The sequence below is a fragment of the Sphaeramia orbicularis genome, chromosome 21, assembly GCF_902148855.1.
Source record: "Sphaeramia orbicularis chromosome 21, fSphaOr1.1, whole genome shotgun sequence".
Classification (NCBI taxonomy): Eukaryota; Metazoa; Chordata; class Actinopteri; order Kurtiformes; family Apogonidae; genus Sphaeramia; species Sphaeramia orbicularis.
In genome coordinates, this window is record NC_043977.1 from 3,857,672 (window position 1) to 3,873,804 (window position 16,133).

The following is a 16,133-nucleotide window of genomic DNA, read 5'->3' on the forward strand; positions in this document are numbered from 1 at the left end:
TACATCTGAAAATGACTCATTATTTAAGTGCAAGAAGCCTTCTATGTAAGCTGCATTGTTGTTGTTTTTCTGTTTTTCTGTTATATCGATTCCTGTATTTGGATTAGTTTCTGTGATTTTTAAGCAGATACTTAAGCAGAGGTATTTACATAATCCATTTTGCCTTCTAACCACTCCTGCAGAATGTGCCAACTACACTATGCAAATGCACTAAACTAAAACTAAAGTCATTATTTTGTTATCTACCATACTGTTTGCACAAACAACTGGAGGTCTTGAAGGAAAAAAGGAATATTCACCATGTTCAATGCTTGTAAGAAAATTTCCATACATTTAATATAATTACCACATTTATTACCTAAAAAGAATTAAATAGAGGAAGAAAATGCAAAAGGGGGAATACTGAAGAGTTAAATATATCTATGAATAAAAAAATATCAATAAATTAATAAGATGTCAGATGAAAATAAAATATATAAATAAATTGGAAAAGAGATAAAGAAAATGTAAATAGAAAGCAACGCAGAAATAAATAAAGAAAATGCAAAAGGAGGAATACTGAAGAAAATGTAAATAGAAAGCAATACAGAAATAAATGCAGGGATAAAAATTAAAGAAGGAAAAATATAAATAAGGACAAAATAGATAAATAAATGGTACGGAAATGAATTTATTAAGCCATTTTTATATTTCTGTATATATTTTTAAATATGGCAGGGTCGGTCCTCCATTATTACCTTTGTGCACGCAGAAATATATCACATAAATTTATATCACATAAGGACCCAGTGTTACTTTTCTGGCACTTTCCAAATTAATTTTTCTCTGTAATTAACCTTCCTTAAGTGACTTAGCACCATTTATTGTAAAATTATCTTCTGTATTTTTTGTTTTTTCAGTACAGATTAGGTATTTTCCTAATTTACTTCACTGATCATGTAGCTAGATGTTGATAAAAGCTCAGATTAAAGCTGAGGGTTAGCTATTATATTAGAAACTGAGAAAACTGATGAAAAAGTGACTTTTTCAGTAAAATCTATCATAAACTGAACATAAACCCAGTGTGTCCATCCACTGTCATTGATCCAACTTAATGGGTTTTACTGGTGAATCACTGTTGTAGAAGATGACGGTGTTTCCATGGTAACTACGGAGCCTCTGAACGTCCAAATGGGTCATATCTGATGACCATGAAAAGATGAAGAACTGTATTTTACACCAATTATTTACATGGATCGACAGGATTAGTGGATCAACAGGAATTTAACAGTTAGGATCGGTGGATGGTTTAGATTAAAGGAAGATGTTTGGGTCTTTATGGGTGAATTAAAGTCTATTGAATGGCTGTGTAGCAAAATTACATGAAAATAATAAAACAATAAAATGTAGTACAGTTGAACTAGAGCTGAAATTTCATTTGTGCTAAATTCTTAGACATTGAATGACTTACATTTTTTTGTCCACTGTTTCCTTCTTACATTGTTTACACAGAAGAAATACTGATGTGCTAATTGCTAATGCTTATCGCTAAAGCTAAATGCTAATGCTAAAGGCTAACACAAATAGCGGATGTTATTCATTACAGGTTAACACTAATCAGTAATGCTAAATGTTAATAGCTGATGTTTTATGAAAGGTAAACGCTAATCGCTAATGCTAAACGCTAATAGCAGATGTTATTCATTAAAGGTAAACGCTAATCACTAATGCTAAACGCTAATAGCTGATGTTTCATTAAAGGTAAACACTAATCGCTAATGCTAAATGCTAATGGCTGATGTTTCATTAAAGGTAAACGCTACTCGCAAATGCCAAATGCTAACGCTAATAGCAGATGTTATTCATTAAAGGTAAATGCTAATCAGTAATGCTAACCGCTAATAGCTGATGTTTCATTACAGGTAAACGCTAATCGCTAATAGCAGATGTTATTTGCTAAAGGTAAACACTAATCCCTAACATTAAACGCTAACACTAATAGCTGATGTTATTCATTAAAGCTAAATGCTAATCGCCAAAGCTAAACACTAATGCTAGCGCTAGCTGCTAAATGAATTAGGATGGTAAAATGCAGGGACTTCGTTTCTCTACAGTGATTAAAAAATTGATTTTAACATTAAGAAACCAAACATAATTACAGATTCTATGCCTATGAACAAAAATTGCCTGTTCAACCTTACCTGCAGTGCAAAAATTAATAAAATATCCAAAGCAGGCCCAGGGGTTTTTAGATATTTTAGAGTATATATTTGAGCCTTTTCTGTTTTTCTTTAGAAGGATCTGTTAATGAATAATGTCCATTTACTGTACAGTCCATGTTTTAGCACCCAAATGGGAAGGATTTGTCATACTGGCAGCTGGACTTGGCACATATCTAATGGACTGGCAGCTTTTGGCACCTCGTATGGACCCACTTCTTTGTGGACACATCTTTCATAGAAATACAGAAACACAACACACTATGCACATCATTCACAGAAGTGTTAATTATAATTTTCAATCTGCTAATGTACCGCACGCATGCCAATGGGGGGAAAATGCAGCCATATCTTATTACAACTTGTAATAAGTATTATGTATTTTAACCCTCAAAGACCCAAACAGCTGCTGGCAACCCAAAGAATCCACTGATCTAAAATGGTTAATACCTGTTGATCTATTAATCTTATCAATACATGTAAAAAAAAATTGGTGCAAAATACAGTTATTCATCTTTTCATGGTCATCAGATATAACCCATTTGGACGTTCAGAGTTACCGTGGAAACACCATCATCCTTCATAAATGACAGTGGTTGGAGACAGTTGGTTTATGTTCACTTACTGATATTTTTGCTAAAAAAAAAAAAGTCACGGCCGATGGCGTTCTTTCACGTGTTAGAACACTGACGCATTTGATGACAAACTTACACAAAATGAACCTGATTCAAAAAATGTCAGCATGTAAATGTGTGTCAGAATGTGAATGATAATATTAAAGTGTTTTGTTGTGTGTGAAATGGCACCGCACACATTATGAGGTTAAGAGAGAACTTTGGTGAATAGCCTCAAACGTGGTGGAGATTTTTTATTTATTTATTTTTTTTAAAATGCCCCCTCCATGACTCCACACATGCTTCAGTGCCTTGGCATCTCTTGTAACATCACAAATGTATACTTTAGTAATTTTTAGGAGCCGTCTACCACGACCTGAGCCGTGTCAAAGAACACCTGTGTGAACCATGTTTTCACCAGAGTTGGTGACACAAAAGTTTGTTGTTAGCATTAGCCGAGCTGCAGCCCATTGGTTTATATGAATGTGGTTAGCTGCATTAGCCTAGCCACGGCCCATTGATTTATATGGATGTGGTTAGCCACGTTAGCCTAGCCTCAGCCCATTGGTTTATACGGATGTGGTTAGCTGCGTTAGCCTAGCCACGGCCCATTGGTTTATATGGATGTGGTTAGCTGCGTTAGCCGAACTGCGGCCCATTGGTTCATATGAATGTGGTTAGCTGCATTAGCCTTGCTGTGCCCCATTGGTTTATATGGGCATGGTTTGCTGCGTTAGGCTTGCTGTGCCCCATTGGTTTATATGGACATGGTTAGCTACATAAGCTTAGCCACAGCCCATTGGTTTATATGGACGTGGTTAGCTGCATTAGCCTTGCCGTGGCCTATTGGTTTATATGGACGTGGTTAGCTACATTAGCTTAGTCGTGGCCTGTTGGTTTATAAGGACGTGGTTAGCTGCATTAGCTTAGCTGTGGCCCATTGGTTTACAGGGACGTGATTAGCCACGTAAGCTTAGCCACAGCCCAATGGTTTATATGGACGTTGTTAGCTGCATTAGCTTAGCCGTGGCCCATTGGTTTATATGGACGTGGTTAGCTGCATTAGCTTAGCCGTGGCCCAAATGGGTTATATGGACGTGGTTAGCTGCATTAGCTTAGCTGTGGCCCATTGGTTTATATGGATGTGGTTAGCTGCATTAGCTTAGCCGTGGCCCAAATGGGTTATATGGACGTGGTTAGCTGCATTAGCTTAGCCGTGGCCCATTGGTTTTATATGGACATGGTTAGTCGCTTTTGACAACTGCTTTTGACAACATTGATGCCTTTTCTACAAAAACATGACTTCTAAATGAAATGTTATTCAAAACTTAATGTCCAAACTCCTTAGCTTTGAGTCATGGCACTGACATGACACTGACAAACTATTGTGTATTAATGATACAGTTAATTGATTGAATTTGATGAATAATATTGCACGTTATTTATTTCAAATGTGTTTTGTTTTTTTTTGAAAAACTTGAAAATTATGCCTCAGACCATTATTCCAAGAAGGTCACGATATAATAAACAGTGATGAATCTCTTAAGAAATGTTAAATCAAGAGAAGAAATCATTTGGCAGCTGCCACAAAAGAAGCACTGGGTCTTTATGGGTTAAATAAAACAGAGGTGAAGTTTTGTTATGTTTTCAGGTCATCTCAGTGTGTCTATGCTAATGTGCCAATAAAAAAAGACTGTTTAAACTGCAGCACCAATAAAATAGACAGATAACAAGTGAGATTCATATCAATGTCAAACATTTTTGCTCCTTGTGAAAATCTGGACCAGATTCGCTTAGTGAATGAAAAGAAAGGTCGTTTTTTCCTGTAGTCGGGCCGGTGCAGCTGGCAGGTTTTGAAGGACAGCTGTAGAGCAAAGGTCAGTGGCTAAAACCGCTGAGGATAACCTGGCATTAACCGCACAGAGATGATAAAGAGATGAAGAGAGCGTGCAGGTAAAAGCACAAGGCATAAAAAAGGCAAAAAGAGAAATAAGTTCAGTGTGAGAGAGAATCCAGAAGACCAGGAGTGTCAAACTCATTCTAGTTCAGGGGCCACATTCAGCTCAAACAGGCCGGACCATTAAAATAATATGATAACCTATAAATAATGAAAACTCCAAACATTTCTCTATGTTTTAGAGTGAAAAAAGTTAAATTACATGAAGAAAATGTTTGTCTACATTATCCTTGAAAGAAATATGAATAAAAATAACACTGGAAAAAAATCTAAATCTTACCGACTGTATTTTTCTCATTTCTAGTCCAAATATCTCATCACACTTAAAATAAGACATAATCACCTAAAGAATATTTAAGATAATTCAAGATTTTTTTTTTTACTTCATCCATCCATCCATTATCTTCCGCTTCTTCCGGGGCTGGGTTGTGGGGGTAACAGTCTCAGTTTTTTACTTAATTCAAGCAAAAAAAAAAAATCTGCCAATGGAACAAGTGAAAATGATCTTTGTCAGCTTTGTTGAAATAAGGTTTTCCAGATCTGTTGTCTAAAAATCTGTTCTAATATCTCACTGAAAAGTTACTCTTCAGGTGATTATCTCTTATTTTAAGTGTGATGAGATATTTGGACTAGAAATGAGAAAAATACACTTGGTAAGATTTAGATTTTTCCAGTGCAACCTTAAGAAAATAAGTAAAATTTTAATAATATTCTGCCTCAGCTTGTCATTTACACATGTACATTACAACTTACAGATCACAGTGGAGCTACAAAGACACAAAACATTTAATAAAGGACAAAATATTGAGACATTATGATTTATAATACAACCTTTGAAGTTCATATTTCTTCAGATTATTGACATATTTTGTGAAAAGACAGTTTGTAGATGTAGAACACATTTCATGTCATTTTAATTTTACATTAAAACGAAGTGAACATTTTGGAGTTGTCATTATTTATAGGTTATTAAAAAACGGGGGGGGTTATTTCTTTTTTGTCGGGATGGGGGTGGTACGCGGGGTAGGAGCGGCAGTTATACACATGGGGGTGTGGTCCATAACTAACGTAGCTAACGCTGGCACGAAACCAAAGTGAAACTTAACATGCGTTCAACGTCCAACTCCTGCTTCTATTCGTCTATTATTCAGTGGATCTTACATTAAATTTTCACAACTTCTAACCTGTATCCACTGGACCCCCTCCACTGCTGTATTGGCCCCCCACAAATGCTGGGCCCCATGAATTTGTCACGTTTACCCCCCCTTTACAGTGCCTCAGTGCAACAAATCACACCCTGATTATGAGAGTATTTTACTGGTCCGACCCACTTTAGACTGAACAGGTCTGTATGTGGCCCCTCAACTAAAAGGATTTTGACACCTTTGACTAATATCTGTCCGTACCTTCAGTCTAATTTTCACATTTGAAAAATTCATCCAACGGGCCGGGTTGGCCCTTTTGGCGGTCCGGTTTTGACCTGTTCGATACACCTGCACTAGACAGTATGTATCTGAGCTCAGATGATGCACCAAGAGCAGAAAACCAGTGAAATTTATCAGAAAATGAAAGAAAAAGAAAAAGAGAATGAAAGTGCAGCAAACCGCCAACAGCTGATGACATACGTTGCAAACTTTGTTGTGTTCTTATTTCCCGTTCCCGTGTGAATCCTCGCAGGCTCCTGGTTTCAGCGCATCGGAGCTGCCCAGAGGATTCTGTTGATAGAACCCAGCAGACGTGTTCCTGGTTGTGCTGAAAATCCAACGCCAGCGTTCCATTTACACTCAGAGAGCGGAGGGGCTGGAGGCCTGTTCCATTTAGGTCGGTGATGACGATACGATCCGGGCCGCCGATGAGAAGCACTGGACGGGGGTCGCCTGGATCTGGAGAAGAGAGAAATGTGAGTTATGGTCTGGTGGAGAGGAGAGTGTGGAGTACAGGAAGAGCAGACTGAGAGGAAGGAAGGAAGAAAGAAAGAAAGAGAAAGAAGGAAAGAAAAAAGACAGAAAGAAGGAAAGGAAGAAAGAAAGACAGAAAGAAAGAAAAACAAAAATAGAGAGAAAGAAAGAAAGAAAAAAGAAAGACAGAAAGACAGACAGAAAGAAAAAAAAAGAGAGAAAGAAGGAAAGAAAAAAGACAGACAGAAAGAAAGAAAGAAAGAAAACAAACATAGAGTGAAAGAAGGAAAGAAAGAAAAACAGAAAGAATGGTCTTCTGTAGACTCTAAATAAAGATGCAGGTTTGGTGTGGAACCCATCGCGTCCACTGGTGTTACATACAGAACCTGAACATTTAAACACATATACACCTCAAGTGATCTTGCAACAGCGGTTCTTTTTGTGAAACTTGAATATTTACTACGATTCCCAAAATGCACCTGTGAGAGAATAAGGAGATATTAAAAAAAAAATAGTAGTGTGTAACTTTCGTGTCCTTTTTTGCCATGTTACATACAGATTTATGTATTAAATATATTGTAAAATAATATAAAATGTGTATTATCTGAAAAATAGTTTCTCTTTTATCTCAGTAAATATGTATTTTTAAAATAGACCCAAAGTGCTTCCAAACCTGCTTCATAACATTAGTCTACATCTGGGTTGAATTTGTAGCCCCTCTGTCCTATTTTTAGGACCAGTTTCAGAGAAACACCCAGATCTATTGTATTGTATTGTATTATATTCTATGCTAGTCTATGCTATGCTATGTTATTCTATTCTATACTATTCTATTCTATTCCATGCTATGCTATTCTACGCTATGCTATTTTATGCTTGTCAGTGCTATTCTATTCTATTCCATGCTATTCTATTCTATGCTATTCTACGCTATGCTATGCTATTCTATTCTATGCTAGTCTATGTTATTCTATTCTATTTTATTCTATGCTATTTAATGCTAGTCTATGCTATGCTATTCTATTCTATGCTATGCTATGTTATTCTGTTCTATTCTATTCTATTCCATGCTATGCTATTCTATGCTATGCTATTTTATGCTATTCTATTCTATTCCATGCTATTCTATTCTATGCTATTCTACGCTATGTTATTTTATGCTAGTCTATGCTATTCTATTCCATGCTATTCTGTTCTATTTTATTCTATGCTATTTAATGCTAGTCTATGCTATGCTATTCTATGTTATTCTATTCTATTCCATGCTATTCTATTCTATTCTATTCTATTCTACGCTATGCTATTCTATGCTAGTCTATGCTATGCTATGTTATTCTATTCTATTCTATTCTATTCTATTCTATTCTATTCTATTCTAGTCTATTCTATTTTATTCTATTCTAGTGCTGGCTTTGTTATTCATCTGCCCACATGTTCTGGGTCATTCTGAAGGCATGTATCTAGAACATTCTATCACTAAATGCTGGAATAAACCTCATCTGTGTTCTTTATTGGATGTTTCCCTCCTCTGGTTGGTGCTGATGTGTGAACCATCAGGGTGTGATTTATTATTGGGAAAAAATCAATGAAAAATCACCGGTTCCTTTCATTTTTGACAAAACTAAAACGAGAAGAGATTAAATCAAGATTAAAACCCTCCGAACAAGAAAATTCGTGTTGGAGAGTTTGAAGTTCAATCTAATGCCGAACACGTTAATCTGTTTTTCATACCCTGCTGCTCATCATCTTGTAGCCTCAGAGAGCTCGATCTGAAATTTATATTCATGAGCTTTTACAACTAATGGTAACCCCATAGTTATCCCAGTACCACTATCGCTCTCTGCTAAATTAATATTAATGCGTGTGAGCATTGGGTTCAGTTAAGTTTATGGGTAATCATATTCAGTTTATTCCTGGTAGGACACCAGTCACGTTGATTAAAAGCTGCAACAGTGGTGTTCTCCCCAGCTACGCTAGGTGTGTTGTGCCTCCAGCAAATTTTCAACCCATATATGCCACGGTGACAACACCTTAAAAAAATCTGTTTCGCTTTATGGTTCACAAATATATACGGCGTAAGGTTAAGCTTGTTTATTTGTAAATGCCGGACCACCAAAAACACAATAAGCGCTTTAGTTGTTTTATTTGTAAGTAGGCTAAGTTTCTGCTCATTGGGACAGATTTGTTCCTAGAATCAGGCATTAACATAAATCAGGGTGACGCCGGGCATTGTCTCCTGCACAAAATACTCCCGACTGCTCCCACTTAAAATCTCACGCTCATTAATTTTATCATTATCCCGGCCTGACCACGTCTACCCGTTCCCATGTGGGTGATCGATGTGGTCACTGCTAAACCACATTAATCTTGCCCTATACCAACCAAAGCTGGTGAGCAGCGAGGAGAGGAGATGATGAGCAGGAAATGCACTCCGCTGGGCTCCAAACTCAGCCCCTTGTTTATTATTAGGAAAGAAAGAACGAAAGAAAGAAAGAAAGAAGGAAAGAAAGAAAGAAAAGAAAGAGAAAAAGAAAGAAAGAAAGAAGGAAAGAAAGAAAGAAAGAAAGAAAGAGGGACAGACAGACAGACAGACAGACAGACAAAGAAACAAAGAAAGAAACAAAGAAGGAAAGGAAGAAAGAAAGAAAGAAAGAAAGAAAGAAAGAAAGAAAGAAAGAAAGAAAGAGGGACAGACAGACAGACAGACAGACAAAGAAACAAAGAAAGAAACAAAGAAGGAAAGGAAGAAAGAAAGAAGAAAGAAAGAAAGAAGGAAAGAAAGAAAGAAAGAAAGAAAGAGGGACAGACAGACAGACAGACAGACAGAAAGAAACAAAGAAAGAAACAAAGAAGGAAAGAAAGAAAGAAAGAGAAAAAGAAAGAAACAGACAAAGAAAGAAAGAAAAAGAAAAAGAAAGAAACAGACAAACAAAGAAGGAAAAGAAAAAAAGAAAGAAACAAAGAAAAGAAAGAAAGAAAGAGGGACAGACAGACAGAAAGAAAAAAGAAAGAAACAAAGAAACAAAGAAGGAAAGAAAGAAAGAAAAAAGAAAGGAAAGAAAGAAACAGACAAAGAAAAAAAGAAAAAGAAAGAAAGAAACAGCCAAACAAAGAAGGAAAGGAAAGAAAGAAAGAAAGAAAGAATCAAAGAAAGAAACAAAGAAAGAAAGAAAGAGGGACAGACAGACAGAAAGAAAAAAAGAAAGAAAGAAAGAAAGAGGGACAGATAGACAGACAGACAGACAGACAGAAAGAAACAAAGAAACAAAGAAGGAAAGAAAGAAAGAAAGAAAGAAAGAAAGACAGACAGACAGACAGAAAGACAGACAAAGAAGAAAGAAAGAAAAAAGAAAGGAAAGAAAGAAAGAGAAAAAGAAAGAAAGAAACAGACAAACAAAGGAAAGAAAGAAAGAAGGAAAGAAAGAAGGAAAGAAAGAAAGAAAGAAAGTTGGACAGACAGACAAAGAAAAAAGAAAGAAAGAAAGAAAGAGGGACAGATAGACAGACAGAAGGAAAGAAAGAAAGAAAGAAAGAAAGAAAGAAAGAAAGAAAGAAGGAAATAAAGAAAGAAAGAAACAAAGAAAGAAAGAAAGATGGAAAGAAGGACAAACAGAAAGAAAAAGAAAGAAAGAAAGAAAGATATTAAAGAAAGAAAAACATAAAAATAGAGAGAAAGGACAGAGCTACAGAAGGAACAGCAGACAGAATGCTCCTCTGTAGACTCTAAACAGACTGTGTTCACTGTGTGGATCCCAGTGGTTTTTCTGTGGGTTTCTCATCAGTCTGAGTCTAATTCCAGGTTTGGTGTGGAACCCATCGCGTCCACTGGTGTTACATACAGAACCTGAACATTTAAACACATACATCTCAAGGGATTTTGCAACAGTGGTCATTTTTGTGAAACTTAAATATTTACTATGATTCCCAAAATGCACCTGTGAGAGAATAAAGAGATATTAAAAAAAATAGTAGTGTGTAACTTTCGTGTCCTTTTTTGACATGTTACATACAGATTCATGTATTAACTATATTGTAAAATAATCTAAAAATGTGTTTGATCTGAATAATAGTTTCTCTTTTATCTCGGTAAGTGTTTATTTTTAAACCACATTAATCTTGCCCTATCCCAACCAAAGCTGGTGAGCAGCGAGGAGAGGAGATGATGAGCAGGAAATGCGCTCGTGTTGGTTCAAAGCTCGGCCCTGTTTATTATTAGCCATGAAACATACGTACTATGCAGATTATGTTGTTTTCCGATGCGAGTGTGCCGCTCACCTTGTTTGGCTTTGCAGGATATCCTGTCAGGCTGGAGGATGTATCCTTGTGTGCAGCTGCATCTGTATGACCCGTAGGTGTTGGTGCAGGTTTGGCTGCATGCGCCGTACATGGCACATTCATCATGATCTTATAGAAAAAAAAGGAAAAGAGTCATTTGTAACAAATTAGGTGTGCTCAAACATGACCCAAATACATAAAGTATACTTAATGTGGCCTCACTCTGGCACCTCAGGCATAATTACTTTTATAACCAATGAGCCTTTTTTTGGAGCTGCAGCTCCTTCTAAAGCTCGCTCTCATGTCTTCTCCAAACAGGATCAATTTCAGGAAGCGCTGCTGCTGCTCAGTTCAACCTCTGCTTCTGACATACTTATGCAATTTTATACTGCGTCGTTTACATAAGGCAGCGCCATCAAAGTCACTGTAAACCCAGAATTTGTATGTACTAAACTGCTTTAATTACACTGTACTTAAATGATTTCAGTTTTATTACATTACTATAAACTGTTGAGTGTATTTTACTAATTTGTACACATAGTTAAAAGTACTCATTCCATGACGATGCTTGAGAACTGAAGCAATGCATCATGAAATCGGTTCATTCTTTTAGATCAGGGCTGTCAAACTCATTTCAGTTCAGTTCCACATTCAGCTAAATTTGATCTGCAGTGGGCTGAACCAGTAAAATAATAACAGAATAATATAGAAATAGTGTCAACTCCAAACTTTTCTCTATGTTTTAGAGCGAAAAAAGTAAATTTACATGATGAACAGGTTTACATCTACAAACTATCCTTTCAAAAGATGTGAATAATATGAACAAACTGAAAAAATAAGTGTAATTTTAACAATATTCTGTCTCAGTTTATCATTTCCACATGTACGTTATAATTTACCGATCACAGTGGATCTACAAACACACAAAACATTTAATAACAGGCAGAATATTGATAAAATTGCTCTTACTTCTTTTAAGGCATTTCAGGTTGTTCATATTTGTTCAGGTTATTCACATTTTTTGCGAAATTCTACTTTGTTTTAGTGTAAAAACATGAAAATATTTACATTAACAAACAGAAAAACTTGGAGTTGTCATTATTTATATGTTATTCTGATAGTATTTGACTGGTCCTGCCCACTGGAGACAGAATTGGTCTGAATGTGGAACCTGAACTAAAAGGACTGTTAATATCTTATTTTTGCATTTCACACATTCATCCCGTGGGCCGGACTGGACCCTTTGGCGGGCCAGATTTGGCCCCCGGGCCGCATGTTTGACACCTGTGTTTTAGAATAACCCTGTATTATATCATAAAAAATTAGCACCTTTACCAACTGTCGACGTCGATGTAGAAGTCTCATCTTGTTTTTTTCTGGTTTCAAGTAAACCAGTAAAATAATGATCTAATAACCTATAAATTATGTCAGCTCCAATGTTTTCTCTATGTTTTAGAGTGGAAATAAGTCAAATTACATAATTAAAGTGTTTACATTCACAAGCTATCTTTTAAAAAACGTGAATGACATGAATAACCTGAATTTTTTAAAAGAAAAATAAGGTTAATTTGAACAATATTATGCCTCTGTTTATCATGTACACATCACAGTGGATCTACACAGACACAAAACATTTAGTAACAAGCATAATGTTAAAACTGCACTTATTTCTCTTTAAGGCATTTCAGGTTCTTCATATCGTTAATTTCTTCTGTGTAATTTTTGCCGTTCACAAAAATGGACCAGATTGGGTTCTTCACTGTAAGTCTTACTTATTAGGTTTTTGTCTCAGTTATTACATTTGCAAAGAATTTTTTTTTTTTTACCAGGCCAATAATGTAATAACCAGCCAATAAGTTATAACATTATTGGCCAAAAGTTATTATGTTATTGTTTCAGGACTTTTATTATGTTATTGGCCAGATATGAAGTTTTTTGCCTATTACATTTTAAAAATGGCAAATTTATGACATTATCGGCTGTAATTACATTATTGGCTTCTACAGGGGGATTTTGATGAAATTTTCAGGAAATGTTAATATTGGCACAAGGAACAAATGATTACATTTTGGCGGTGATTGGGCGGGGGGGCTGCTGATCTGCCTTGGTGGACGTCTGTGCTCTCCGAGTGCTTTTCTAGTTTGTAAATGTCAACACTTTCATGTAAATTTGCTTTTTTTTTTACACTAAAATAAAAAGAAGAATTTACAGTTGTTATTATTTATAGTTATGATAGGTTTTATCGCTCTGACCCACTGGAGATCGAATTGTGCTGAATGTGGAACTTGAACTATAATGATTAATATTAAATTTGCTTTTCATAAATTCATCCCATGGGCCACATCGGACCCTTTGGCGGGTCGGTTATGGGCCACGGGCCGTATGTTTGACATCCCTGGTATAAGGTATGAGCACAGTCCAAGTAAGACACTGCAACTCCAGGAGCAGTTCTGACATTTTGTCGTCCTCCTCGGCTTCTGGCATGTGTGAACAACATAAAGAGGCAGAAATAGCAACCGAGAAGTTGTGCATTGATAATCCAGGACATGATGTGTGCGGGTGCATGTGTGTTTGTGCTGTAATGTGGTTTCCATAGGGCCCCGCCTGCAGACAGATGGTTCTCATAAACACTGAACCTCCTGCTTATTCATCTGAAGGAAGTCTGGCCGAGGGCAAAAAAGGAGAGACTGGGGTGGAAAGAAAACAGGAGGGGGTGGGTGGGGTGGGGGGGTGATCTCGGTGGCAGGTGGCCCCCGCCTGGTGCAGCTGAATCCTACCTCTGCAGCTCGTCCCGTCCTCGCCGACCTCGAAGCCGTCAGCGCAGAAACAGAAGGTGCCGTTCCTGGTCATGACGCAGCCGTAGCGGCAGCGCAGCTCGTGGCAGGCTGACAGCAGCTCTGCAGGGAAGAAGAAGAGGAAGAAGGAGGAAGATGAGAGAGGCAAAAAAACAGCCATCAAAGGAAGAGGAGGAAAGTGGAAATTACTGTATGATTTGGAAAATTACTTTCAGATTTCCCTCTTGTTGTTGCACTTTCACTCACAATAGCTCCCTTATTATTCAGGACAAAAAAGACATTTCTAACTGACCAGCACAAGCTTCTGTGTGTGGATGTAGAAATTATGTGCAAGTACTGGAAATTTAAAAAAAAAATGGAAAAAGTTCTCAAAACTCCAGAGAGGAAATGTAAAACAGGATGAATCAGCTGCTGTTTTAGAAAGAAACACAGACAATTCCACAGTGGTAAATCAAACTAAATATTGAAACTTGAACAGTTCCAGTACAGATCACAGTAATCACATAAAGTGTAACTGTGATAAGACAAAATAAGATAAAATATTCCATTATTGATCCCACAATGGGGAAATTCACAGTGTTGTCAGCAGCAAAATATACACATAAACATACATGTAAAACAAAAACAGTCATACAAATTTGAGTAAAAAAGTGTTTAAAAGGAGAGTGCAAATACGGTTTGTTATGAATGTAGTGCAATGGTTATAAATATAAAAAAAATATAAATAAATATGGATTTGAATATATACAGATTTGGACAGGTGCGGTTTAAGATATATAAATATGGTGCCTATAGACAGCGGTGCATATGGACAGTGATGGACAACATAAATGTGCTGGTCACCCTTACATTAATTCTGACGTTAACTGTGCTTTGTGTATTAGAGACATAAATTCAGTAAAAAAAAAAAAAAAAAAAATCACTATAACAACATGATATCATGACTTGTGTAAATATATACACCAGTTTTAATTGGCATCTTATCTGTACGCATTATAAGCTTTTCCACGTGTATGTTCACACCTCGTCAAATCATCATCACAACTTAAACATTGGATGAAGGAAAACCAAGCCTGTGAGCGTCAGTAGATCGTCCTCACTGTGTTGTTTTGTGTGTTTTTATGATGTTTTGCCTCTTTTGTCAAATGTCTTTCTTGTCACCTGCAGAGGGACTACAGATGGAAACAAGAAAAGCACTCTGAGAGCACAGACCTCCGCCAAGGCCCCCATGCCCCCCCCCCCCCCCCCCCCAATCACCACCAAAATTTAATCATTTCTTCCTTGTGCCAGTATTAACATTTCCTGAAAATTTCATGAAAATCTGTCCATAACTTTTTGAGATATCTTGCTAACAAACAAACAAACAAACACGCACGCACGCAAACACACAAAGCAAAGTGATCACAATACCTCCTGGTGGAGGTAATTAGCACCGTTACTACAATCTGACATATTTACAGCTGCAACTGCTGTAGATGTTCATTAGCATGTACTGTCCTGAATAAATAAATAAATTAATTAATTAATTAATTAACACACACTAATTGTTAGGGTTATGTGAACTGTAGATCGTGGCCTAAATTGACACTGGATCAAATGGTGCTGAATAACACGCAAAAGGATGAACATGCGTATGTACAGCCCACCAAATACCATCTGAAGTGCGTGACACATGTTTATGTTTATGCATTTGGCAGATGCTTTTTTCCAAAGCGACTTCCAGGGGAAAACCAATTAAATCACTCAATCAATCAAATTTTATTTATATAGCGCCAGATCGCAACAAAAGAGTTCTCTCATGACACTTTATATATAGAGTTGGTCAAAACCAGACTCTAAGCCAATTTACAGAAACCCAACAGAATCCTCCAGGAGCAAACACTAGTGATGGTGACAGTGGCAAATGACATGAAGTCATGAGATCAGACTCAGAACTGCACCTTTTTATTCAGTGAATTACAGGCGGGGGTTGAACCTATGGGGAGCAGCCATTACTGCCAGAAGTGATGTACACGCATTGTTTCTAGGTGATGAATGAATGAACGAATAAACAAATGAATGAATGAATGAATGAATGAATGAATGAATGAATTTTATACATACATACACACATATATAAGGTTTTTCAAGAAAAACAAACATCACACTGATCATGTAGAGCAGGGCTGTCAAACTCATGTTAGTTCAGTTCCACATTCAGCTAAATTTGATCTGCAGTGGGCCGGACCAGAAAAATAAGAACAGTGAAAAAGTAAAATTCTATTCTGATCAGGTTTACATCTAAAGTTTCCTTAAAAATCTGAATAACATGAACAACTTGAATTGTCTTAAGAAAAACAAGTGCAATTTTAACAATATTCTGCCTCGTTTTATCAGTTTATCATTTACACATGTGC

The 16,133-nt window shown here is 36.6% G+C and overlaps 1 protein-coding gene across 1 annotated transcript in view; it reads right to left on the reverse strand.

The window, feature by feature from the left end:
• The window catches only part of lrp1bb (low density lipoprotein receptor-related protein 1Bb), a 930,516-nt gene that overhangs the window by 537,113 nt on the left and 377,270 nt on the right, over window positions 1–16,133 (reverse strand). Inside the window, exons 4-6 of the mRNA XM_030124596.1 lie at window positions 13,720–13,839; window positions 10,943–11,071; window positions 6,395–6,652 (exon numbers count right to left, since the gene is read on the reverse strand). Of these exons, the coding sequence (XP_029980456.1) occupies window positions 6,395–6,652; window positions 10,943–11,071; window positions 13,720–13,839 (507 nt within the window). The remainder of the gene's footprint in view (window positions 1–6,394; window positions 6,653–10,942; window positions 11,072–13,719; window positions 13,840–16,133) is intronic.